This window comes from Morone saxatilis, unplaced genomic scaffold (assembly GCF_004916995.1).
Source record: "Morone saxatilis isolate NCDOM2014 unplaced genomic scaffold, NCSU_SB_2.0 Contig2, whole genome shotgun sequence".
Taxonomy (NCBI): Eukaryota; Metazoa; Chordata; class Actinopteri; family Moronidae; genus Morone; species Morone saxatilis.
Genome location: NW_023339762.1, coordinates 24698602 through 24725218, shown reverse-complemented (window position 1 = coordinate 24725218; position 26617 = coordinate 24698602). Strand labels below are relative to the sequence as shown.

The 26617-nt window shown below is 42.0% G+C and overlaps 1 protein-coding gene across 1 annotated transcript in view; it reads left to right on the top strand.

The window, feature by feature from the left end:
• The window catches only part of mical3a (microtubule associated monooxygenase, calponin and LIM domain containing 3a), a 56301-nt gene that overhangs the window by 9702 nt on the left and 19982 nt on the right, over positions 1-26617 (top strand). The window contains 26 exon segments of the mRNA XM_035665725.1: positions 6431-6838; positions 7698-7905; positions 8040-8156; positions 8286-8387; positions 9072-9227; positions 9615-9715; positions 11909-12166; positions 12349-12464; positions 12852-12978; positions 13180-13273; positions 13391-13420; positions 13928-14075; positions 16364-16560; positions 16709-16827; positions 16948-17010; positions 17167-17343; positions 18378-18479; positions 20783-20893; positions 21373-21435; positions 21640-21753; positions 21931-22035; positions 22452-22565; positions 23392-23493; positions 24783-24890; positions 25334-25520; positions 26338-26432. Of these exon segments, the coding sequence (XP_035521618.1) occupies positions 6560-6838; positions 7698-7905; positions 8040-8156; positions 8286-8387; positions 9072-9227; positions 9615-9715; positions 11909-12166; positions 12349-12464; positions 12852-12978; positions 13180-13273; positions 13391-13420; positions 13928-14075; positions 16364-16560; positions 16709-16827; positions 16948-17010; positions 17167-17343; positions 18378-18479; positions 20783-20893; positions 21373-21435; positions 21640-21753; positions 21931-22035; positions 22452-22565; positions 23392-23493; positions 24783-24890; positions 25334-25520; positions 26338-26432 (3393 nt within the window). The 5' untranslated portion in view covers positions 6431-6559.

The window sequence follows — 26617 nt, the reverse complement described above, 5'->3', positions numbered from 1 at the left end:
CCCCCCCCCCCCCATTGTTCTGAGTATTAATGTGTCAGTCTGTTTAGTGTTTAAGAGAGGACAACATGGAATTCATATGTTTATTGGCTTCAGAGGCCAGTCTGTTACTGGAGTTGGTGAAAATGTGTATTAGTTGTGGGAGCTAACGTGAAGGGCTCAGCTGCACAGTGCGGACCGACTGTCAGAAGCAGAAGTGATTCGAAAGCCAGATGGTTTGGAGACGGCCTCTGCCAGAAGCAAGTTGAGTTTCAGACAACAAATGTTTGTGTACCCTGAGAGCTCTGAGGCTTTTGTCTCCTGATGTGAATAGACACAACTCCACTCCAGTAGGCTGATCCTGGGTGTGTGAGTCGCAGAAGTGAGCACAGTGGTTTGTATAGGGAACTTAATGGTATATCTGGACAGTATCGCATATCAAAGAGTGGAACACGGCTTTTCATTCACCTTGTTGACTTAAACTTCATGTGTATTATCATTCTGTTGACACACAGTGATGGAGTGACAAGGCATTATTACTGTCATTTCAGGTAATTATATTTCTACCAGTTTTTGATCTTCTGGTTTAGACAAACATGCTTTCTACACTCCTGTTTATAGACTCAGACTTAGCTCGCAGAGTTTGACCCGAGGCTCTGAATTCCCTTCTTTTGTTTACAGCCACAGTTTACAGGCAGACACAGTAATGATGAGCATCACTGACAAAGCTTCAGTCCTTTTGAAATATGAATAAAAGAATCCTCTTGAAGAAATTACAGTCTGATGCTTTTAAGTACGTGGGAAAACAGCCCACTTTTATGAATGGACTTGTTTTCCTGCATCTTGCTTGCACCATAATTGTTGTGCACAGCTGTGCACGGGGCAGATGCGCACACTCCCAAGACATCAGTGTGTTACTACCAAGTCACTGTGGGACTTTGTAATCACTGTATGTATATGGTTCATATGCTTGCCTTTTTTTGGGGGTCAAACATTTCCTAATGGACATACATGATGGCACTGATGCGTCTCTGTCAGACAGACAGCTGTAGTGTTTAGAGTGAACTCATTTTTAGATTCTTTTAGATGTTAAGCTGTTTGAGTACAAGAGGACTAAGGCTGCGACTAATGATTCTTTTCATTTTAGATTAATCTGTTTAGTTTTAGTTTTAGTTCAGTCCAACAGGCAAATTGACATCTTTAAATTTTACCACCAACTCTAAAGCTTACTAATTAACAAGTAATATCTTGTTGTTTTAACATGTACAAAACAGTTGAATCCAACTCCTGGCACGAAAGCTAATAAGCACATTTCCTAAAATTTCAAAATTAGCCTAGCATTTTTCTGTGCTTTCATGTACATGATGGCTGTGAACTTTTCCTAATTGCTAGCTTTAAATGTTGTGTGCATGACGACCAACAAATAATGGAAAAATAAGAGTTAACTACTCCACTTTTGTTGTCAGTGTGATCTATTTACAGGCTGCAGGCAGCCCCTAAATAGACCACACCTGCTGCTGCATTTCTCTGTAATTATCGTAATAGTCAAACTGTAATAAAGACATCTCCAGTGACTGTCATAATGAGTACAAGAGAGATGTTAAGGTGATCATTAACTGTCAAGAACAAAGACAAAACCACAGTTGTCTTACGGCAAACAGGAAGAAACAGTCAAATCCAGCCATTATTACGGGTTTTTCGAACTGGCGAATCAGGTGTGGTCTGCTACAAGTTCGAAGGACTAAATGTTCTGCTTGTAAATCCATTATTGTAACGATATCACATTGCATCCTGCACTCTCTGCTGCTCCCTGCCAAGTCTCCTGATGGATGAGAGGAGGAGACGGGATATTACTTTCATCTCCAGGGTGTCCTCTGAGCATCAGTCATCCCTGAGCTGGAGACTGACGAAGACAAAATGCTATTTTAGGATACACACTGACACAGACACAAGCTTACAGTCATCCCATGCTTTCATTCCAACTTGTTTACCTCAAAGCTTCTGATTTTTTATTTTTTTTTTGTAGTAAGAGTAGCACTACACCAAACACAGATTATCCTCGGTATTCTCTCCTCTGTTATATTGACAGAGAAAATGACATGTTTTGGACACCATATTATTGTCTATTCTCTTTTCCTTTTATGTATTTTTTTATTTAAAAGTCTGACTTTGATCGTGGAATGAAAATTAAATTGGATGCAGGCAAAATAAAAACATGGCACAATGTGGGATCCCAGATTGTTTTTTTCACTGTGACCAAACTATCCAAAAAACAACAAAGCAAAACATGCAAGCCACTACCTTATTATTTATTAAGTTCTTATTTATAGTCTGGTATTTATTACTACTGGTAGTAAGAGTGTTTACAGGACCTAAAAGCAGTGCTGTCAAACATGTAGCCTAGTGGCCTAATCTCTGGATCTATTTTTAGATTTGAGGATGATGTAACACAACCAGTAAAAAGCAAAGGCATGCTGTCTCTGTGTGTGCGTGTGTGTGTGTCTGTTTGGGGAAGGGTGGGGTGGATGGGGGGTTGCTGTGTGTGTGTAAGGCTTTGCATGCATGTGTGTAATTCTTGTGTGTATTCTGTGAACGTGTGAAATCCTGCAGCTCATCCAGATGTCAGAAGATTTTGCGCGTGCACTGAACCAAAGCTGTTTTCATTTTTCTTCTTTGTGCGATCCACTTAAAAAAGCTTTTTAAAAATTTTACTACAGGAGAAGAAAATAGTAAATAGTCATGTATTTCCCCATTTCTCCCATTACTTGATGCTATGAATGTCACAGTGCTACTCTGGTAATCTAATAATCTACTGTAGCTCTGGCAATGTCAGTGTGATAATCCGTCTTGTGTTTGTTCTCTCCGTCACCACTCAGCCTCTCTCTGACACACACGGTGCAACATATGGGCTGGCTGCTATTATTCAAATGATAGGCCAGGTTAATTGTTGTCATTAAGCTGGGGTCAAGGTGTAGTACTTTACAGCAGACCTGCCTGAGCCGCACCATCTTTTGACATCTCACGCAAGCATACTGTGACACAGCATGTCAGTGGGTAGTTGCACCCTCGTTTCCTTCAAAGACCTCAAAGTGCCTTAGATGTTTACTGCTAGCTTTCTCAGATGTGTGTCATAAAGGTTATATTATCTTCTCATCTCCCATGCTTGGCTCTCTATGCGACGCCATAAACTGTGTCTTTACAGGAAACGGAAAAGCCCACAGAGGGAATCACTTTTGTCTCTGCTATGAATGGGGAGAGCAGCGTAGCAAGAGACTGAAGGTAGTTCTCGCAAAAAAGATTTGACTTCACCATTAGATGAATTATTGCGCCTCTGGGACCATCCTCCAAAGTTCCTGCTCTGTTTGATGTGTCTTCTTTTTTTGTGTTTGTGATGACCTGCTTTCCTCATCTTTGCCTCATAACTCAGTGCTGATGAATTGCGATCTCTTTGCTTGTCTTCGGTCATGAAGTTGAAAACCACCAGTAGGGTCAAAGAGCAGAGTGAAAGAATGCAGAACAGACGTTGCAGACTTTTGTTTTATTTTAAGATGCTCCTGTGAGGCTTTTTGGGGTGATTGGATTTTAATTTATCAGCTGATTTCACACCTTTTAAAGACAGAGAGATACCTGATGCACATAGACAAACATTGCCAACCAAAAGACATCATTGTAGTCGCTGTTGCACTTACTAATTCATCAGATGCTACACTTATTGCACCTTAACTCTCATGGATTGTTCTTACACTACAGTGGTCCCTTTCTGTGTAGAAAATAACCTCAAAACTGACTTTTATCTCTGTTTATTCACAGCATGCTATCACAGGCCCCCCAGCACACTCTACACGCAAAATAAACTGTAAGCCTGACTGAATCTCTCAGTCTGCTCTGCAGTCAACCGCAGCATCCTGAGTCCTTGTGTAGATAAACAGGAACAGGCTTCAGATGCCTGCTAACTATCTGAGTGATGTTTATGTATTTGCCTTCCCCGTTTTCGATCCCACGGTCATTATTATTGACAAGCGAATTAAGGACCATCATCTGAGTCATTTCTAATGAACATTGGCTGTTTCCTATGACACCCAATCGATCAGAGGATACCTGTTTGAATATTTGACTGTATGTCATACAGAGTGTCTAGTGCTTTGCAGTACTTTGCATATAAGCTACTAAAACGATACTACGAGTGGGGGTCTGTCACAGATGATTTATCGAGTACAGATGTGTAGTGTGTGTGTGCAGATAGATAACCACAGACCACAACTTCTGCCGGTTCAGATGGACCTCACAGCTTGTGTTTTTTGCAATAATATTTTGAGGTGAAAGTCAAGCGATGCATGCTCACTCATAGAGGAAGTGATGCAGCAGGTGATCTAAATGCTTGTGTTGGAATAGGCCTTTTCCATCTGTGCTGGCACTGCACCGTTCAGGTCTGATCCTGACTGACTAAGGCCGAGCCAGACCCAGAGCCAGACCCAGAGCCTGCTGTTTTCACTGCAGTTAGGAGTTGGCAGAGTGTGTAAAGGAGGCCAGCTGACCTATGTACCTGCCTCCCTTTCATCATGTGTTGCCACTGGGACTGGGACTTCATTGGTTTTCATGAACTAGCTCAACATCCTGGACAGTGTAGTACAAAGCTCGAGCTTTGACAGAGAAAGTGGCTGACAGTATAAATATTCATGTTTGTTCCTCGGGATTTCGCTGAGTCCTTTCTTCACCTGATCAGGGACTCTGCCCCTAAGAGCAAAAGAGTAGGTCCCAAACACAAATGTTTAACACCACAATTATTGCCGATCTGTTTCTCGATCAGTGAGACTATGATGTCTTAAAGTAATCCGTACTGCAAATTAAAATGTACTGATGAACGTCTCGACACTGGCTTAGCAGATGAGCTTTTTTCCACAAACATATTATATAACCTTAAAGGAGTAGGTTGACATTTTAGGAAACACACTAATCCACATTTCTTGCAAAACGTTAGATGAGAAGATTGACTCATATGTCTGAATGGTAAATATGAAGCTTATCTTAGCTTAGCCTAGTTTCGTGTAAAGACTGAAAACTAAGGGGAAACGGCTAAACCGGCTCTGTCCAAAGGTAACAAAATCTACCTACCAGCATCTCGAAAACTCACTAATTAGTGTGCTGTATCTTGTTTGTTTAATCAGTACAAAAACTGAGATAATAACATATTATTAGTGAGCTTTAGAGGTACTGACCGGCAGATTTTATTACTTTTGGACAGGGTCTTCCAACATCCCACCCACTCTCTCGTTTCTAGGCTGTGCTAAGCTTAGCTTACAGTCTCTTGGCTGTATTCATGTACAATATATATTCATTCAATATTGTTTCTTTTCCAAACTATGCTAATTCTTGGCATAATCTTTCTTCGTGTTGAGTGAGAGTTATCCTGTTTGGTGAGACATTGTGAAGCTCTTAACAAAAAAAGTATGTTTTTGCATTGTTGCCCCAGGGAGAATGCAAACCACCGCTCGCCTGAGAACGTATTACACAGCAAATAGACTGTGTCAAACAAGGAGGTTTTTTTGCAGTCGTCATTATCACTTTTGTCCTAGCGCTTTGCATTTCTTTCGTCCTCTTTTTCTCTGTTTCTTTTATACAGTTGTGTTAATGCTGAGTAACGCTGACCTTTAAAGGCTGCTCGTGCTCCTCAGTACAGTTAATACATTCCAGTCATGACAGCTGAGCCACAGACGGCAAACAACACGAATGGTCTCGTCCCCCTGGGGTTGAAAAGGCAGAACTCTATAACGTTGCACTGCTGCAAGTCATAGCAGGAACTCAACTCACTCAGTATTTACACAGTAAGCTATATAATAACCAGGGGGCACGTACACTAGTTAAACTGCTCGGTTTCGGCTTCTTTTTGAACATTGTTTCAAAGATTGTGTTTTGTTTCATAGTGTTTTGGGATGAACGAGCTATATCCTGTGTCTGGAGTTATTTGTGCCACACAGACATATCTGCACACTTGCCCTGCGAGTTTCCTGTGTGGCCTTTGTGTGGGTTCAGTGCCCTTCCTGTGTCCGGCAGACTCATGCCTAGATGGATAAGAGGTTGTTTTAGGTCACGTCGCTGTAGAAGAATGCTGGCAAGACCTCGAGTAACCTGGTCTTCATCCTTAATCGCTGCTTTGATTGCTTGTCTGACCAGCCGTCATACATGTGATTGTCTGGATAAAGAATATCAGGACCCATTGTACTGAGAGGGTGCCTGAAGACAATCTCTCTACTAGGGTCCTTGCATCTAAGGAAAGTTTTTGGTTATGTTTGGATTGGATGTTGTTGTCATTCAAGCATTTGAAAGCTGTAATCATACTAGTTTGCTTTTCTGCCCAATAATGACCCGTGGTTATGTTTTATACAGCTCTAAAGTTTGTAGCAGATGGTTGAAATATTTTCTGTAATTTACCGAGTTTTATTTCTCTCCCTGACAGAATGAAGATGTCTGAGGCTGGGAGTTAGAGTCCCCCACCAGAGAGAGCGTGTTCCAGGGCTGGGGCTGGACCCAGAGACCCCTGCCTGGGGGGTGAAGGGGCCCTGACAGCCCTGTGTGAGTCTGGACCATGGGGGATGGAGGTGCCGGTGCAACTGGAGGAGATGGGGTTAACCGGTCCCACGTTCTGTTCGACAAATTTGTCCAGGCGACCACCTGCAAGGGCACGCTCAAGGCCTTCCAGGAGCTGTGTGACCACCTGGAAGTAAAGCCCACCGATTCCAGGATCTTCTATCATAAGCTCAAGTCCAAGCTCAACTACTGGAAGGCCAAGGCGCTCTGGGCAAAGTTAGACAAGAGGGCCAGCCAGAAGGAGTACAAGAAAGGGCGTGCCTGTGCCAACTCAAAGGTGGGCCTGGATCATTACAAACTGCGTGATTCATTTAAGAGTGTTTTCAGGCAGACCGGGGTATGATTGCTTTATATGAAAGGACACTGCAGGGACACTTTTTCATTATTGTTGAGGAGACTTCAATTCACCTGACAAATTTGATTTGTCACCTCCTCCCGTTTGCAGTGTATATGTAGCCGACCCCAGAATAAGGGATAAAGCGGCTGTATTATTTTGTTGAAAAGTATAATTGGCAGCTAGTAAACTATGAACTGTGATTTAGAAATAGCTTTAAGTTCACGTTATTCAACTAATAAAAATGTTGTCTTATTCCAACTTACCTTAGCTACTTATGTTATGTTATCTTAGCTTAGTTTATGTTAGCTTAGCTTATCTTAGTTTATGTTATGTTTTGTTATCTTACGTTGTTTTCTTACGTTGTGTTGTCTTAGCTATGTTAACTTTTTATTTTTTTTTAGCTTGACCTATACTTAGCTTAGCTTAGCTCATCAACGATTGCCTTTTATAAGATATTTCTCTTTGTGTGTTGCTTCCAATTATTTACTATATATTCTTTGGAAGATGCTTTTGTCCAAAATGACATAGAATAAGTACATTTAAACTCAAATGGAACAAGAGCTAGCTGTTATCAAAATATTGGAAATGCAACCCTCCCAGATATACAACTAAAAGCAGTATAATAGGTACAGGTGTTTTTCTTTTTAATAAGAGAGATGGAAGTGTCAGCATGCTTTGTCAAGGTGCAGTCTACAGCAAAAGATGGGCAGAGACTTGTGTTGTCCAGACTTGGTTTTCCATGTGTATCGTTGATATCTTTCTTATTCTTCTTGTCTATAACATTTGCATCTGTATTTAGTGTCTGATCATTGGTGCGGGACCATGTGGCTTACGTACAGCCATCGAGCTGGCTTTCCTGGGGGCCAAAGTGGTGCTGCTGGAGAAGAGAGATGCCTTCTCGAGGAACAATGTGCTGCACCTCTGGCCCTTCACCATCCAGGACCTCAGGGGCCTCGGGGCCAAGAAGTTTTATGGGAAGTTCTGTGCGGGTGCAATCGATCATATCAGTGAGTATATGTGATACATTTTGCTCTCGAGTCCTTACACTACTAATATAGTCTTGTTGTCTTGTGTTTTGATGCGTTTGTGGGTTTTGTAGTTCTGATGTCATCTGGATGTTCCTTCCTTCTCTGTATTGTAGGTATCCGTCAGCTTCAGCTAATGCTGCTCAAAATGTCTCTCCTGCTGGGCATTGAGATCCATGTCAACGTAGAGTTCAAGGGTCTTATTGAGCCCCCGGAAGATCAAGAGACTGAAAGTAAGTGAATCAAACTGCTGCCAGACAAGCCAGAGAAAAATGAATGGAGACTGAGAGCAATCAGTCAGTGCCTCTAAACTGGCTCTGTTGATGCATTTCTGTCTGATTACAAATGCTGTGTTTTCTTAGGGATAGGTTGGAGGGCTGAGGTCCACCCCAGGACACACCCTGTCAACGAGCTGGAGTTTGATGTCATCATTGGAGCAGACGGAAGGAGAAACACACTACCAGGCAAGTCCTCATGCACTGAGTGGGAGCAATGCATTAGTAACGCAGTTTTCCCTTGACTAAACAAGACAAAGCATGAACGGCACTATTTGTTTTTTTCGAAGCGGACTTGGAGGTTAGTCAGAATGATTATGATCTCACTTGTGTACAGCTGTGGTCGGGTGCCTGACCTCACGCCGTTCCTCACGTATGAATGAGCATTTGTGCACATCTGTGTGAGCATGTTTTTGTTTGTGTCTAGCTGATGCGTTCAAAGACTGCTGAACTGCTGCTCTCCCAGCGGAGCAGAATAGGGAATTGTTGAATTGGCTGTCTGTTTCCTCTGTGAGTGTTGAGGCCTCACACGCAGCCACACTGGCAAAGGGAACCCCTGTGGAGTAGGGTACCATGACCCGTCTCTGTACTACAGATTGCTGCATCAGTGAAGGGAAGCAGCAGGCTCCCTCTGGGATAACAATGAACGACAATCACACAGCTTGAAAAAGTAGAAATCTGTTTATGTTGTCATGATACAGAACATCTGGTTGCATTTATAGAGTACATTATGCATTTGGCAGGTTTGATAAGTTGTAAAAGCAAACAAGGTTGAAAATATTGTTTCTTTTGTTTTTGAGGATTTACCGTGTCGCAGTACAGGTCTGTGTGCGCTGATTAATCTTGAGTTCTGCTTCCTAATCCTTGCCCCAGGGTTTCGGCGTAAGGAGTTCCGGGGCAAGCTTGCCATTGCCATCACCGCTAACTTCATCAACAGGAACACAACAGCGGAGGCGAAGGTTGAGGAGATCAGCGGGGTGGCGTTCATCTTCAATCAGAAGTTCTTTCAAGACCTCAGAGAAGCAACAGGTCGGTTGTAGCTCTGTTCCGTTCCATTGCTGTAAGGACTTTTTGTTCTTTTCTTAAGGTAACTAAAAACACCTTAGGATGCAGCGTGACAAAATAAAGTTTTTGGGAATTGTAAGATCACCAAGAGATATGAAATAAAGGTAAACAGGACAAATAATCTCTCCTCGGATGACATTTCCGAATTTGTCAGCTGATCCAATTAAAATGCTTACATTAGGTCTGATGCCAAGCCTGCCACAGTTTATTGCTGACATGACGATGTCCCCGGGGCTTTAGTTATGTGCTTTGAGTCGTATAATTGCTCCTCTAATGACGACAGCCAGCTATAGCAAGAAGGAAAATGATTGTTTGGAATGTGACAATACGTCTCTCTCTTGGACTTTGTAGGTATTGACCTGGAAAACATTGTCTACTACAAGGATGACACGCACTACTTTGTGATGACTGCCAAAAAACAGAGTCTGCTGGAGAAAGGAGTTATTCTGCATGTGAGTGATCAAAGCCCAGAGCTCAGCGTGTGTGTGTGTTTGAGAGACAATTGTTGAATCTCATTCTATCTCTCTGTAGTAGACATAAAGGCTTTACTGTATGCACGCACAGACTGACAAAATCAGAAGTCTTGTCCCTCTCTGGTCTTTTTGTCTCTTTTCATTCTTTCAGTCTGTTTTCTTTCTGTTTTTGCCCAGTGTCTATCAGTGACTAATGGCCTAACCAAGCCAACAGTGTTCAGGAACAAACTGCCAACTCAAGCACACTTACTGAGTGTTTGTGTCCTCACTATACACGGTAGTTTCCTTTCCCTGGCCACTTTCCACAGGAAACCGGAAAGACCTTTTTACATGTCTCTCTTCATGTACAAACATAACCGAAGGTGCGCTATGATTGTGTGTGGGTTTTTGAATCTACATGGCCTTAAATTAGCGTTTTTTGTAAACCCAGTCATCACTCTTCTTTAGATAAGTGTAGCTGCCTGACACAAGCACAATCATTCTACATTTTTCAGAGGGTATAAACGGTCCCTGCACATGTGTGTGCAAGTTTGTGTGTGTTTTCATGGTGAGCTGATGACATTAATGAAGGTTTGGTATACACTGAGGTCTGAAGCCAGAGGGGATTTGGAGTATGTAGGCACATGTTAATGAAAAGTCATAATTTACTGGTATAGTAACTTGTGGGATTTCCCTTTTAATACAAAGTCCTTGACAGATCCTTTTATAGCAATGAAATTCTGCCCTGCCCCTTTGAAAGGGATAGAGGAAGGGTGGAAGGGATGGTAGAAGGGCGGCCAGTCCACACAGTTCAAGGCAGCACCGCAAATCAGAAAACAAGCCATTCATATCTTCCACTACCCTGCCCTTCCCCTCACCCACCATCACTACCACCAGCCTGGCACTGGTAAGCAGGGAGCCTGAAGATGGAAGAATGTGCCTCTCACCGCCCTCTATGAAAACATGTCACTTTGAAAGCATGCAGTGATTTGATGCTACATGTCGGAGAGACCTGTAAACTGCAAAGTTCATTTCACTGCAAGTGTTTGGGCCTCTTTGTAGCACAGTGGAGTCTTAAAGGGGTTGTAAGTTCAAATTGTTTCTTAGTTCAGAGGCTTTGTTTTTTCAGGTACAGTTCCGCCAATGATTGCCATATGTCACATATTCCTTCATAAAAAATGTATTACACTTGCTTACATGTCAGTGTAACTCTTTGGCCCTTGTTTCCAACAGGTATGAACATGCAATCTAAATCTTGGTAGTTTATCTAAATAATAACATGTGATCACACCTTTTTTATTCCACTAGCATTATGATGGAAATAAATGTAGAAACATAGCTGACAGACCTTTTACAAACACAGACTTTGGCAGTTCACCGGTAGCAATGCTGCTGAACGGGTTAGTTGTTTTTTTCTAAATAATGCGTTTTATATACTAGCCTGAGATCAGATCACAACGCGAGCCAAACTACCTCCAAATGGGGTCTGGTTGATGTCACTGCAAAGTATTCAGCATACTTGAACACCTTATAATAACTTGTTTTTTCCATATCCAGATAAGATATGTATTGAGATACAGATTGTATGTTAATACCAGGTGTAAATGGGGTCCTACCTGTACAAGGGAACTTTTATTCTATAAATTGGGGCTAAAGCATAAGATTTCTGTCTTCAATTATTTTAGGATTTTGTGTTTTATCCATTATGTGCAACTAAGCTGAGAAAACGAGTTATTTATCATATGCCAAGGCCACAGAAACTGACAATTTTCCAGTAATCTTGCAATAGCATTACAAACGGATCCAAGAACAGTTTTTACCATTGTTCTACATCAGTACACAAGGTATATTTAACAATTCATTTCTGTGAAACTGTGGGAAAGACAGATTATGAGATTATATTAATATTTATATTGTAATATTAAAAACAGAAAACAGATGGGCTTTGTCTATTGTTCTCCTATGTCTGTCAGGACAACTTGTCGTTTTTCATCACTTGTATATCTGTGTTTTTAGCGTTCTGTGATAGCTGCCAGCACATTTTTTTGTTTTGCATCATGGCTTGGTTTAGTTTGAGGACTACTTCCAGAACTGCTGATTATTCAAGTTTCATCCCATTCCCTGGACATCTCTGGTTGTATTAGCTTTCATCTAAAAACCACTGCTACTCTCATGTGCCTCATCTCTATGCAGGACTATGCAGACACAGAGCTGCTACTGTCCAGGGCTAATGTGGACCAGGCTGCCCTGCTGTCTTATGCCCGTGAGGCTGCAGATTTTTCCACCAACCACCAGCTGCCCACTCTGGACTTTGCCATCAACCACTACGGCCAGCCAGACGTAGCCATGTTCGACTTCACCTGCATGTACGCTTCAGAGAACGCCGCCATGGTGCGCCAACGCCATGGTCACCAGCTTCTGGTGGCGCTCGTGGGTGACAGCTTGTTGGAGGTAAGAGGGACAGCGGAGGGTTTTAAAGACCACATTTTACTGTTCTACACTTGCAAAATTGAAGTTATTTAAATCTCAGTTATAGTTCCTACCCATCTTGTTTTTGTTTTTTTTACTTTTACATCTTGCTTCTTCTGTGGCCATATTTGGTTATTGAATGTGGTGTTCGCTGTTGTCTCCAGCCCTTCTGGCCCATGGGCACTGGCATCGCCCGAGGTTTCCTGGCAGCCATGGACTCAGGCTGGATGGTGAAGAGCTGGGCTCAGGGAAAAACCCCTCTTGAGGTGCTTGCTGAGAGGTGAGGGTGTGGAAACACTGATGCATACAAACCGAGACTCGCCCTACTCTTGTGCTCGCATTCACTCACTCGTGCACACACAGCCACACATAAACACACACACACGTTCCCTCTCCTCAAACACACCCTTTTATCTCTAAGTGCTTTACTAGGAAATGTGCCTGTATGTTATTTCAAGCATCAATCCCACCTCTGCTAGTACTAATGGTCTAAAGGCTGAATGGAATGTGACTTTTTGATAACAATGTTGATATGTTTTCTTAATCTTTTGCCATAGTTTCCTTCCATTAGTAAGATTCTGGACATATAGTACATAATTTCCCCCTGGGATTATTAAAGTATTTCTGATTCTGAATAGTATAATTCACTTTTTCCTTTTTGCTCTAGGGAGAGTATATACCGTCTACTGCCCCAAACCACACCTGAAAACGTCAGCAAGAACTTCAGTCACTACAGCGTGGATCCTACTACTCGTTACCCCAACATTAGCCTTAACTTCCTCAAGCCCAGCCAGGTGAGTGTGAGGGCCAGCAAATCGCAGGTGCCATCTTTGTCTCTATTGTTAATTCATTGTACACAATATTTATATTATTGCATCGGTCAAGGATAACTGCTCTATGACTTTTTATTCTTTCATATTTTTATAACAAGAGACAGTTTGTTCGTGTAGTATGTTTGAAATTCTACATGTGTAGTAATGATGTGTCTGTTGCAGATGAGGCACCTCTGTGACACAGGGGAGTCCAGGGAAATGCGCATTGAAATTGAGAATGTGATCAACTCGTCAACACCCAAGTTGGCCAGGAATGGTTTGTATCTTTTACCTACTGCTTTAAAGACATGGTTTAATGTGCTGATTGATCAGTGTAGGATTGTTGCTGCAATCACTGTTGCTGAAATTTAATGATGAACTATTTTCACTCTAGACAATTGCCTGCTTGACAAGCAGTTGCAAGGTAACACAAAGTCCAAATGCATGGTGTTGCTTGTCAGGGATACCTAATTCCTAAGTTTAAAGTGTAGTGGAATGGTGGAACTTGTGGATGGACTGACTGCAGCCTCAGACGTTATTTTTGCGTGTACTAACTCAGTCATTGATACTCTCATTCCGAGCACCCTGGTTATATTCAACATTAAAAGGTTTCCTGTGAGTTCTGCATCCTCTCCTAACCTCTCATTTGCATCCTTTTCCTCCTTTACGACGGTTAAAGTTTTCTCACGGTTCATAATACTTCCTCATTGGCTGGTTAAGACTGGTACTAACATGGATGATGAGGCCATGGATGACAAAACTTTATGATCCTATGCTCAGCCTTGCCTGACCAAGGCCATGAGATTGCCCAGCAAGAGATGTGTAGTTCTGCCCAGAAACAGTTTATATTTCTTTCCATGTTTAATCCAGATTCTGTTCAACCTGCTGCTTTAACATCAAGCCTATAATTTTCTCTTCTCCGCCACACCAGAATCCATAGCTCGATCCAGTAAACTGCTAAACTGGTGCCAGAGACAAACGGAGGGATACAGGAATGTTAATGTAACAGACCTTACTATGTCTTGGAAGAGTGGTCTGGCCCTGTGCGCCCTCATTGACCGATACAGACCGGATCTCATGTGAGTATCTGAAAGACATACGTACAGAACACACACCTCAAGGAGCACAGATTAAAGGACCAGCATGTAGGATTTAAAGGCATCTAGCGGATTGCAACCAACTAAAACGTCTTGCATCAAACGCAAAAGGCCCCATCTACAGCCAGTGTTTGGTTTGTTTGTTCTGGGCTAGTGCAGAAACATGAGGTACTCAGTAGAAATGGGAAAACCACTCATTCTAAGGAAACAAAAACACAACAAATCTTATTTTCAGATGATAAACCACTAACCAAAACATACCTATGCCATATATTCTGCCAGTAGATCCTCCTAAATGTTAAACGCTGGACCTTTTCACACAGATGGAAAATGTGTTTTCCAAGTTGTGAACACTTGCCAAGTGTATCTCTTTATGGTTAGATGGAAAGGGTTAAAACCGCTGCAGTGCCTGGAATGACCTGCCTGCTGTGTTTATGTGCATTTGTTGGTTGCTAATGATGTTTATTGTCTGGTTGGGACCTTGGTTTTGAGCCGTATATCACTGTAAATGAGGTGACAGCTACCAGTCATAATGGCCTCTTGGGTCCCTTAAGGGAGCCCTCCACATATCCCCGCTGTCCCTCCCACACACACACATAGACACAAAGACATAAACATTCTCCATAACCTCACACACACTATAAACAACACAGTCTCCATCTACATTGTCTAATATAGTTTGTCACCCTCTTAGGGAAACGTGGCAATTAACATTATAAGCTATTAGTGTCCTGCCTGACCTTTTACCAAGCAATGTAGCAGTTGTGCTCTGCTGCCTTTGATAGGCCAGATGATGGGAGGAGAGGACGGAGGGTGGGGAGTGCAGGGGCTTTGGGAAAACTGCGTTCATGTGTACAAATGTACTGTACAAGACTGGTGGTTAAAGGGGATTGAGTGGAGCGTCCACTCTGTGCCTGATGTGATGTTCTACTGCTAATGCTTTTAAATTGACTGTATGTGCAGTTGAGATGTATTGATGACTCATGTTAATGGTATTTTCAGCTCCAGTATAAGGGCCTTTCCAGTAATGCTCGTACAGAAACCTGCTGTAGAGAAATCCTTCTTCATAATCATTAGTGTTTAATGCCGGCTCAGTGTCAGTTTACTTCCACTATACCCAGAGCTGGATAATTGTGGCTAGAAAATATTGATTTGTTCTTGCTTTTTTCCCTGAGATCTTGCTGATTCATCACAAAATGAGACAGATAAACGGTCATTGATTTGGTGTGCAAGAAATCATGTGCATGTTCTTTTTATTTAAATTTTTTCAAATTACAGTGCACATCGGGAGATCACCAATCATGGTATCTGGATGATATTAAAGAAATCCAAAGCTGCAATAACACATAATTTTCTGTTAACGATAAATCAAATGACTTATGTAATGTGAAAGTGGTTGCTCGTAGTGATGAACCCATATGACCACCCCGACTCTGCAGTTCCCCTACAGAGATTTAAACCATCTTTCAGCTCATTGTTTGTGTTTTACAGCCCACAACTTTACTGTTTTGTCCCACCACTCTCATGGCATTGTTTCCAGCCACAACAGGCAGCTGTTTTTGGGAGAAAAAGCTTAAAAAACCAACCATGCGCCAGCAGAGAGACAAAGTTAATGATTAGATGGTGGAACATTTTTCCAGCTAAAGATCCAGATATTTCCCCCAGGAAGTGGTAGAGACCAAAACGGGACTCAAAGGAGAGTGAATATCGGACTGAAATGTGTTTGGTGGCCAGAAACACGACTCCAATTGAATGAGTGTTGCTCTGTGTTTGTTGTTGTTTGTAAATAAGCAACTGTTGTCAAGGTTGTGTTCGCATCCTGTTTCCACTGCCTGTACTTAATAATACCCAAATTAAGACCATGTCCCTTAAGTACACCTTAATGGCTCTTAATTGGATTTAAGGGACTTTAAGGGAAAATGGATTATAACAATATTCAAACACAATATATATAGAATAATACACTTGTGGGGTTCAAATGAAATATAATCACCTCTCAATCATCATACACAAAAATAGTATGAAGTTCACTTTGTCTTACAACCTAATTTGACGTTAAAAATCAGCTAAATTCAGCAGCGAATGTGTACCCTGTATTTGTGTTACATTTATAGGAACAGCAGAATTTAAGATTATTTAGATGAATGATAATTACTTTATGGTTAGGTTCTTCTGCCTTTGTCATTACATTCACCACGCCTACCCTGTCCCATCTCATTCTCACTTTGGTCTTTTGGTGTCTCTCTCCTCCCTCTTCCTCCTGCACTCAGTGACTTTGATTCTCTGGACGAGCGAGACCAGGAGAAGAACAACCAGTTGGCTTTTGACGTGGCGGAGAGGGAATTTGGCATCTCGCCCTGCATGACTGGCAAGGAGATGTCTTCTGTGGTAGAGCCAGACAAACTCTCTATGGTCATGTACCTCAGCCAGTTCTATGAGATGTTTAAGGACACAGTGCCACCTGGAGGTGAGAGTGGGTGATGCATAAGGGCTGCTTCATCTGTAGCCTGGTATTGAGAGATGTCTGTATTTACAGTGTCATAATTACATGTAATCCTGAGAGGATTTAAAGGGCTCTTTCATGCTTTTTTTAATTGCATTTTGTTCCTGCTTAGATAACCACAACTTGAGTCCTGAGGAGAAGGCAGCACTGATAGCCAGCACCAAGTCTCCAATCTCCTTCTTCAGCAAACTCGGTCAGAGCATAGCAATTTCCAGGAAACGAAATCCAAAGGTCAGTGTCTAAAAAATGCCTGTTAGCATCTCTTGATCCTTCTTGAAACATCAAAAATGGCACTTCCTGACGTCATTGTTTTAGTAGGAATTAAAGTAACTCGTGACATGTCATCAACAGGACAAAAAAGAGAAGGATGTTGACGGTTTGGGGAAGAGAAGGAAAACCAGCCAGTCTGAAGATGTGAGTAGTTCTGACAGCGAAGAGTCTCAGATGTTGAGCTTGTGATTATTGTTTTGAGCAGCCAATCCAGCCAGAACAGACTAATTAATCCCACTAGACTGACAGCAACAGGGCAGAAAACTTTTCTTTTTTTACTGTTTTTCTATTTTCTCGCAGGAGGAGGTATCCAGGAGTGGCCGCGACGACAGGCCATCTGTCCCAGCTATCCTGTCGGAGAGAAAAATGGACTCCTCCCCTGTGGGGAACCATAACAAAGTCAAGGTCATGGCCACCCAGCTGCTCGCCAAGTTTGAGGAGAACGCTCCAGCACAGCATTCAGGACTCAAACGACAGGTATGGAGGAAGTCGCGTGGTTCATCTCCAGGTTTTACAGCTGGGGGGATTGAAAAAGCTCCTACCCTGAGGAAAGATGAAGCAGCAGGGAAGATATGTTCAGACTTCCTGAATGTAGCAGGAGTTGAGATTATTGTGGTTTGTTTTTCCTTACAGTGAGTGTGTTGGTGAACATGTAGCTTCGGTGCCTGTGCGACAGGGCCTCTAGTCTCATGATGGACGAGCTGTAGGCCACTGTATTAATGAGCTGAGGGCCCAGAATGCTAATATCGGTCAGGCTTGGTATTGTTCCTGGTTCATGTAGGTGGCCTCACAATGCTGACCGGGCTTGTTGGGCTCGGGTGAATTGGTTCGCCGAGCTTTGGTTTGCTTGCTGCTCAGAGTGGGAGGGAGAAGTGGGCTACTGGGGACACTAGACAGTATTGTTGATTAAGAGAAAGACAGCTCTCCACTGTTGCTGTTTTAGAAAATGTCTTGTTACTGTGTGCCCTGGAATAGCTGCATCTGATTTGATGTTCTTTTTATATTAAAGCTTCTGTTTGTGTATTGTTTTGGCCATCAGAACTCTATGAAAATAGCTCAGTATATTTATATGTTAGTACAAAACTTAATAATAACTAATGGGAAGGTTTGTTGGGAAGTCCTTAAGGGTTTATAAAGGCTAAATAGTGTTGGTTTTGCTTGACTAAAGATATTTTATGCACACAATTAGTGTGTTTCCTCTTTTTCCATCTATTATAGATGTACATCCTATATGCCATTAACTGTGTAATATCTCTTAAGTGCTATTATAAATGCTATACAACTCACTCAGCATGATCTTCTTATGACTGCCTGTCATTTCCTTATTAGTTTTGAACACATTTTCCACCCACTGTGACTCCATCCTCCCATGATTCACTTCCTTCTTTCTGTTTTTTTCTCTCTCTCTTGTTTCTACCTCCCATCATGGACTATTTCATGATGCCTTGCATGGTTATTCGGGCCTCTTTCTGGCCACGCTCGCTGTCACTCATCGTTATCTGACCACAAAGGGGGAATCTCTGCCCAATCTGGACCGCCTTTTGCCCCCCTCCCCGCCCCAAACCCCTGTGAATGAGCCAGTACGCCTGGCACCTGTCCCAGCATGGAGAAAGGTAAAGAGTGGAGCCGCCCCACCTTATCCCCATAGAGACTAACAACTAGACTCATCTAACCATATGTCTGTGTGGTGTGTCGTAGTGGGGAAAGCTGCTTTGTGTTGACCCGTACTAGTCTGAGCCTCACCTTCTCTGTAGACAGTCTGCAGATCTGTTGTGTGCAATTTGGAGGAATTAACTTAACAGCTATTGTTGTATAGTTAACAAAGACTGTGTGAGTGTTTTTTAACTCCTCAATCAAATAGCTGTGCAGTTTTGTGTGTGTGTGTTTGTCTGAGAGACACGCAAGAGTGTGACTCCATCATGGTTTCTCCTGTCCTGGTTCAGAGACGCACACAGCAGCAAGAGCAGCTGAGCATTCGCTACAAAGAAATGATCAAGTGTCAGACACTGCCCAACAGAAGGGAGCAGGTATGGTTAGCTACGCAGGCCTGGTAGTCCTCCAACTCCTTTCACATCCCATTAAGTCCACATTCACCCCTGTACAGATGGAGATGGATTGGCCTTTCAATCCAGAAGCAAGGGGAAGGGAAGGTAGGCTCATCAGGCACGACAGCAACATTTCCCGAGCTCATTATGCAATACACGATTATGGAAAACAGCCAGTGAGAGCCAAATAAGCCCCACGCAGATCAATCAGCGAAATGAAGGGCATGTTCAGATGTTTTCACAACTCTGAAACCTTGTCAACAACTGTTTAAACTATGTGAATCAAATGATTGTGCAGCTGCATTGAAACAAGTCAGCAGTAAACAGATTCAAATTTGTAGGCAGTGACAGCTCATGGAATGGTGGGTTTGTTTAGGCAGATGTAGGATGGGTTATGATAAAAATGCCTGGTAATGCATGGTCATAAAATGCTAACTAATGATTATTTTCCTTCGATGTTTAAAATGCAAGCTTAGAAGAAGAGTGTATACATTAACATAAGAATGGACAGTTGGCTTTTGTTAGCAGTAGTTAGCCAGTTAGAGGTACCCTGTGTAGATATCTTCTAAACAAGCAAAGCTCTATTTTCTCATGTTTTCTCACCAGAGAAGCGTGTGTATGCTTGAGGCCTAACAAACCTGTTGAAGTTTAAGTGTTGGGCATGTGTTGAAGAATGGAAAAAACATATCAGACCAGATACTGTAAGGAAAACAGAATGGATAGTCTCCTCTATGATGTCTACCTTCCCTCCCTTTCTTGTTACCTTTTCTACTACTTTTCTGTGGCCTGACAGCTCCAGTTCAAGGTTCCCTTCTATTCTTCTACCCTCACTATGGAAGTAGATACAGTTAAGTTGTTGCCACTTTGTTAGCCACCAACCCGACTCGTAGGTGTGTTGAAATGTTGCTCACTGAGAAATAAGATCCAGCACTTCATTCACTCTTCCAGACTCAGTAGAAGACCAGCTGTAGCCAGCTGGTTGTCATTCTGCTTTACTGTTCTGTCGGAGTCAGCACAGTTAAGTGCCATCACCAGTGTTCTCCTGCTGATACTTAGAAAGTTGTCCTTTGTTGTCTTGTCACTAGATTAAGCATTCGTCTCACAGACATTGATTTAAAGCTTCAGACTCTCCTGTTTAATGGGATTTCATCCACCGCTGTTCTTAAATGTCCTCTCGCTGCACAGTAAGCCTTTAGCTGCTGAGTAAATTAACTAAAAGTAATTTGTAAAGACATACTGTATAATAATCTTGATAATCCTAAGTAGTTCTCAACACAAAGTGTTCAGGAAGAAATTATTTAAGCCACTCTTATATTCAGTGGTAATTGTGGTATATCTCTTTTCATAAAGTAAATCTCTCCATGCCTTGTCCTTAGGATTGTTTTACTTAATAATTTTAGTTTTCATTTTTTTTCTTTTGATGCCAAGTATAGGGAAAAAATTCTATACACTACCCTTTAAACTTTATATCAAGCTTAATTACAGCACCAGTGAATTATTCTCCCTTTTGGAAATGTATCGCTGATAGCCCTTGGACTGTAGGTCCAAGTGGGTTTTTTTTTTTTGCCATATACACTTTGTGTGTAGTCTGTTTTTTTAGGGTATCTGTGTGGATATGTGTGTGCCAGTGTGTCAATTCTAATTCTATTAACCGAATGGATTACTCAGTCTGTGTGCAAATGTTTTAAGATATAAGTTCCTCTCTGAGTTTTACAGTATTTTGCAAGCATCAAAATGTATTGTCCTACCGTGAATGACACCAATTAGGAGTATGAAGCATATTCTACTTCTACTAGCAATTGCTCATCATTTTCATCATCATTCTCATCATCTTCTGCTGAATGTGCTGTTCCTGTCCCTCATCTCTCAAGGCCAGAAGTGGTGCAGACCAACAGTCCAGCTCGGGCTCTCGGAGCTGCCCAAAGAAAACCATTCTGCTCCCTTCTTCCTCCTCCACTTCCTCGCTCTCTCTTCACTCAGAGGTGACACATAGTCTGCTGTATCTGTCTGTGTTTGTGTTTATCTCTTCACCACAAATCCACAGCAAACCCATCTAGTGTCCTCTTACCCCTACTCCTCTTTTTGTTCTCTAAAAGCATCCATTCTAATTACGTCCCTCAGATCTGACCTCTGTAGTGTGCAGTGTAAATAAAAACAAAACACTGCAGTTCCCCTAAAGAATTTCCTAGAGAGGTTACAGTCTTGTTTACTTCCCTGTGTATCAGAGGAGCTGCTTGTTTTCATACTGAAGGGTATGTTGTTGGGATGTGACGGCTTGTAAATAAATGTAGACTCAAGGGACCATGGGTAGTTTTAATTTATTATCAGGCTCTGTCAGAGATTGAATAACAAGCTGTTCTATAAGCACGGAAATCAACAAATCCTCTTGTGAGAATCTGTTTATGCCCGATGCAAACCAAAATGTTAATACGGTATGTATCTGCTCATTTCTGCCTTCAAGCATTTGCGTAAAAGTCCGGAGGAAGAAGAACTTGAATACTACGAGATGCCTTTGAATTATGGGGTAGAGTAAATGAATGATTGCATGGATATGTGTTCAGCTTGTCACTGCTCTCTCCGTTGTTTGTGGTTGGCATTTTTTTAAATAAGATACCGGTTGGTGTAGCTGTAAACAGACTTCTTTGTGGAAGAAACAGCTAAATCTTATTTCTTTGTATAAGCTGCACCCCAAATCATCATCAAAGTCTCAACAGAACTTCCTTGGCAGGAGTGGAAGCCGCTGCACCTGACAGACCCAGGACCCATTCACATACCCGGTATACAGGAGAGGGCTGAGCGCCTAATCTCCAGGTTTAAAGGCAAACCTGACAGGCCACCAAAGGTGAACACCATGCATGGACATTTTGTGAGAACATGGTTTCCGATGTTGCGTCATCAAGTTTTATTGGGTGCATTTCTTAGCCCCAGACTGTATATACAGAACATGCTATTGGTGCACATATGCACGTCCTCCAAGGTCTAATTCCTTCTTTCAACCATTCCTCTTTTCTCCCTGGAGCCTAAGAAAAAGCCGTCCCATTTCTTTTTAGAGCAGTGGAACTTGTCCCGCGGCCTTACTGAGAGTCCTGGTTCACCACTATCCTCTCCTGACTCTTCCAGAAAGGTTAGGTTTTGGTGCTGTGGACTGTGACTCTTAACACATCACCCTCTGTTGTACCGAAAAATAACCTCTTATGGAAGTTTATACTTTGGAGAGCAAGTCCTTAATTGAAGGCTCACTCAACCTTGTTCAGTTCGTGTTTATTTATGTCAAGTTTAGTCTTTTGTTTTTTGACAGCCTCACAAACTGTAGGGCATCACTTTCATAGTTTTCTTACTCAGGCTTACATTACTGCATGAATTAAAGGGTGCCAGCTGGAGCTATGAAAACAATGGCTAACTAACCATCTGTGGCTTTTACCACAATGACAAGCACTTTGGAAAGGAGATTGTTTTTGGAAACTACTAAAAAGGCAGAGAGTAACTCCAGTTTCTTCTTTGTACATCCCTTTTGTGACTGAATCATTTATTTCTCTGCAGGAGCCAGCAAGGCCTCCGCACTCTGATGAACAGATGCCGTTATATGTGCTTAGTATTCAGGAGAGGGCTGAGCAACTTGCTTCTCAGTTTGAGGGCAAGCCAGCCGGACCACAGGTGAAATGTCCCTACTAACACAAAAATCTGATTAGCATTAGTTTTTGGGAGACTTGCCTTGTTTGTCAATTCCCCCTTTTTAGGAACAGATATCCAAATCTGGCTTACGTATAGCACCTCAACATATACCACAGCTTGTAAATATGAAGTTGTAATATCAGTAACACTAAATAGTAAGTGAATAAAACAATATATAGTTTTGTGAAGGTGAAATTTGACACAAAACAAGTTTCTCTGTTCATGTACTAAATGGACAATGGGAGACTTGCAAGGCTGAACTTAGTAACTATAAAGTAATTTTATTTCCTGAAAAAAAAAAAAACTGAATATAAACTATAATGATAGGGTTCATGAAATCTCAGCTTGAAACTTAGTAGTAGTAGTTAAACTACAGTTAGTTAAAATGGACTAAGAAATGTTTATCTCAGTAGTGCTAGCTGCCTATTTTACTCTCGTAGGCATATAAGCTAATGTGTTAGCATGGAACACGAGAGGGAATGACTTTTTAACGGAAAACACATGACTCATTTTGAGTCTGAGTTCAGAAACTTTATTTGCCATATGCTCAGGTGAATATATAGGAATAGTAATACAAAGGAGAAACATATAGAACATTGAATACAAATTAGAAATAGCAGTTAGTAGCACACTTTCACACAGCAATACATGCTAGCATGTTAGCATCGAAGCCCAGAGGGAATACAGCTGACCAACAGGCTGCTCTCAAACAACATTTTTGCTTTTACAGTTTATATTTCAGAAAACAGTGTGCAAGAGATTTTGGAAAACTTTTAACACCTCTCCTCTCTGCTTCCTTTTTGTGGAGCCTGCGAAAAAGCCCTCACGTTTCTTTATGGAACAATGGAACCTGGCCCGATCCCAGTCTCCCCCTGACTCTCCCCCCTCCTCCTCTGACACCTTGAGACAGGTAGTCGTTTCACGCCAGGAAGGAATGGAGTGTGGTGACGCTAACACACTACACCTGCACTTGGTCTGTGAGGACTCTGCGTTGTCTCACTTAATTACAGAAGCTCCTTAACATGACTTAAACTCTCGTGAGACTTGCTTTAAAAGCTGGCTGCTTGTGAGATATTAACAAACTCATTTAAACTGTGTTGATTGTTTACTGTAGTTGTTGTGATAAGTATGTGGGGAAAGTAATCACCTCTTATGACTGTGACTGTCTCTATCTGAACAGATATCAAAACATTTTAGCTGGGGCGTGCTTGACTCAATTATAATTCCTGTAGTTATTTTGCCAAGGGAGTCCCTAGTAGTTGTTGTGGTTTGGAAGAGCAGCTTGGCAGCAAATATCTCATCTAGTGTAATTTCCATGTTGACAAGCACAGTTCCAACTGTGGCGGAGTAACAACTTTGCAATGCAGCGGGGCTGCAGCACAGCAAAGCGTGCTCAAATCTCATCCACAGTAATAGTTTGCATGGCTTAAATTTGCCTCATATTACATATGACCTCAATTCTTCCCCTATAGAGGATGAAATAGCTTTTTGTTGTTTTAATAGATTTAAATCCTGAAGTGGATTAATTCAGGATTTAAACTATAGACTGCTGAATTCATATAACAACAAACCAGTCTGAATGGACCCTCCAAGCAATTTCTTTTGTTCACAGTTATTATTCGATTAGCAATACAACAATGCATTGTGAGTGCCACTGTGTGTGTGTGTGTGTGTGTGTGTGTGTCTGTGCATGTGAATGGAAAAAGAAGCATGACTGCTTTACTTGAGTGTGTAAGCATGTGTAGTAGTCATCATGCAGCACAGTTCCACTCAGTAGCTGTTGTCTTTCAAAATGCTGAGCTAGTTGATCTCTTTTTCTAATGTCCCAAATCCAATAATGCTCTTAGTTGGCAAGTAAATGCACAGTGGAATTTCTGGAATTATTTGTTTGACTGAGGGCAGAAGTTACTCTAACAGCTTTGCAGTTTGTTTTTCTGATTACATATTTGGTTTTGCAGCTAGGTGGGGTTGCCAGCACATCTTAACGCTTGATCAATCGAGCATGGAAACATTGCTTTGTCATGTCAGACACTGTTGCTTGTAAACATCGTCCATGTTTAAGCTCTTCTCGCTATGCCTATCAGTCTCCTTACGCAGTCCTCTTCCCACCTCTTCCCTCTGATTCTCACGTTACCTTTCTTTTGTCATCCATCACTTTCTAATGTTCACTTGTCTTTTTCCCCCTAATGCTGTTCATAGCGCTATGTAAGGATGTACACAGGTGGAGTTAGCTCATTGGCTGAGCAGATAGCCAATCAGCTTCAGTCTCAGGAAGATCCTAAGCCCCCACCTGAAAAGAGGGATTTGGTAAGCATGTTGTCCCAGGGGTAGAAGGCACGTGGCTGCACAGATAAAAGCCTCCCTTGCCCGAGAGTGTTGTTTTCCCCCACATCATCAGCACAATGATATGTTGTTGTCACATTGATGTGTTAGCTTGTTGTCACAGTTAATCCACCTCCTTTTAGTTGTAGAGTGTGTGTTTGCTCAACAAGTAACTGCAGTTTTGGATACTGTTGTGTTTGTAGATCATTTGCTCAGCGATCCCCACTCCCACTGATCAATAACCATTGACTTGCTCTCTTGTGGTATTGTTATACCAAGCAGACAGTGAAAGTGGCCTGTTGTGTGAGCCTGTGGCTTCATGTCCACTAAATCTTGGATATTGTGCATCTATTTAAACCTACCGTCCCCCATGTGTTTCCATTGTTATTTCTTTTCTAAAAACGAATCGATGCTCTATCCTCCCACAGGGCTCCCTCAGAAAAGAGTTCCCCGTCAACATCGGTGGCAGCGATGTGTGCTTCTTCTGTCGGAAGCGTGTGTACGTGATGGAGAGGCTGAGTGCAGAGGGGAAGTTCTTCCATCGCAGCTGCTTCAAGTGCGACTACTGTGGCACCACGCTACGACTGTCCTCCTACGCCTTCGATGTGGAGGATGGTACGACTTAACATTAAGATAAACATTTGTTTCTTTTCTCCCCGACTGTTCCATTGATATCTTACCTGTCATAAAGTTCCCAAACATCCACTGCTGCCAGAATGAACTGAATCACAACCCAGAATGAAACTTGGGCTAAAAGCCAACCAAAACAATCTGTTTTAAAGGAGCTAAAATCACATCTGTCTAAGCATTTTAAAACAACCATCTGTCGAATTTGAAAATGTGAGACTTTAGCGCTCTCTAGTGGTTGTATCAAAAAGGAGACTATGGTAGGCAGACAACAATCTTCCACTTCACCCATGGATACAACCCGGAGACACTGAAATGAATGAGCTGAAAGCAACACATAAACTGCACCAAATTTGACCAGACTCTCATCTTTGTACGTCAGAATAATTTGCAAGATGCTATAACCACATGGAACTTCAACACTTTGTGGCTTTAAAGTGTAAATCTCAGCTTTAAACGATATTATCTTCCGTTACATTACATTACTTTACATTGACTCCAGAGCCGAGTGCAGTCTCATGATTCCATATTTTTCCTCTCTGGGAGGTGTCTATTGTGCTCGAGGACAGGCAGCCGATTGTTCATTGAGACAGAGTAGCTGTTAGCTGTGGGACTGAAACCCACTGACGCGCGAGACAGAAAAGATTTTTCTGATTCTAAATGACACACACACAGTCTACTTCTGCAGCACAGATAATGCCTATGGACTCTGTGAGGTGAAATTAGTAGAATATGCAGTGCATATAGTTATTGATGCATTGACTTTATTTGCTTTTGTGCTTTGTCTGTCTCCTTTATCCTGCAGGGAAATTTTACTGCAAGCCCCACTACTGTTACCGTCTGTCTGGCTATGCTCAGAGAAAGAGGCCTGCTCCCTCCCCTGCTCCAATCACTGCTAAGGTACCTGTTTTTGTTTACTGGTTGAAATCCTGGTGGAAAATCGGGATTGGCTGGCAAATAATGAAGAAATGAATTGTTTGTTTTATCTTCAAAATGTAGTGTTTAGGTGGGAATCAGAGTAGTTATTCAGTAGGGAACCTTTCAATCCTTTAACCTTTATCCCTATGCAATATGCAATATACATG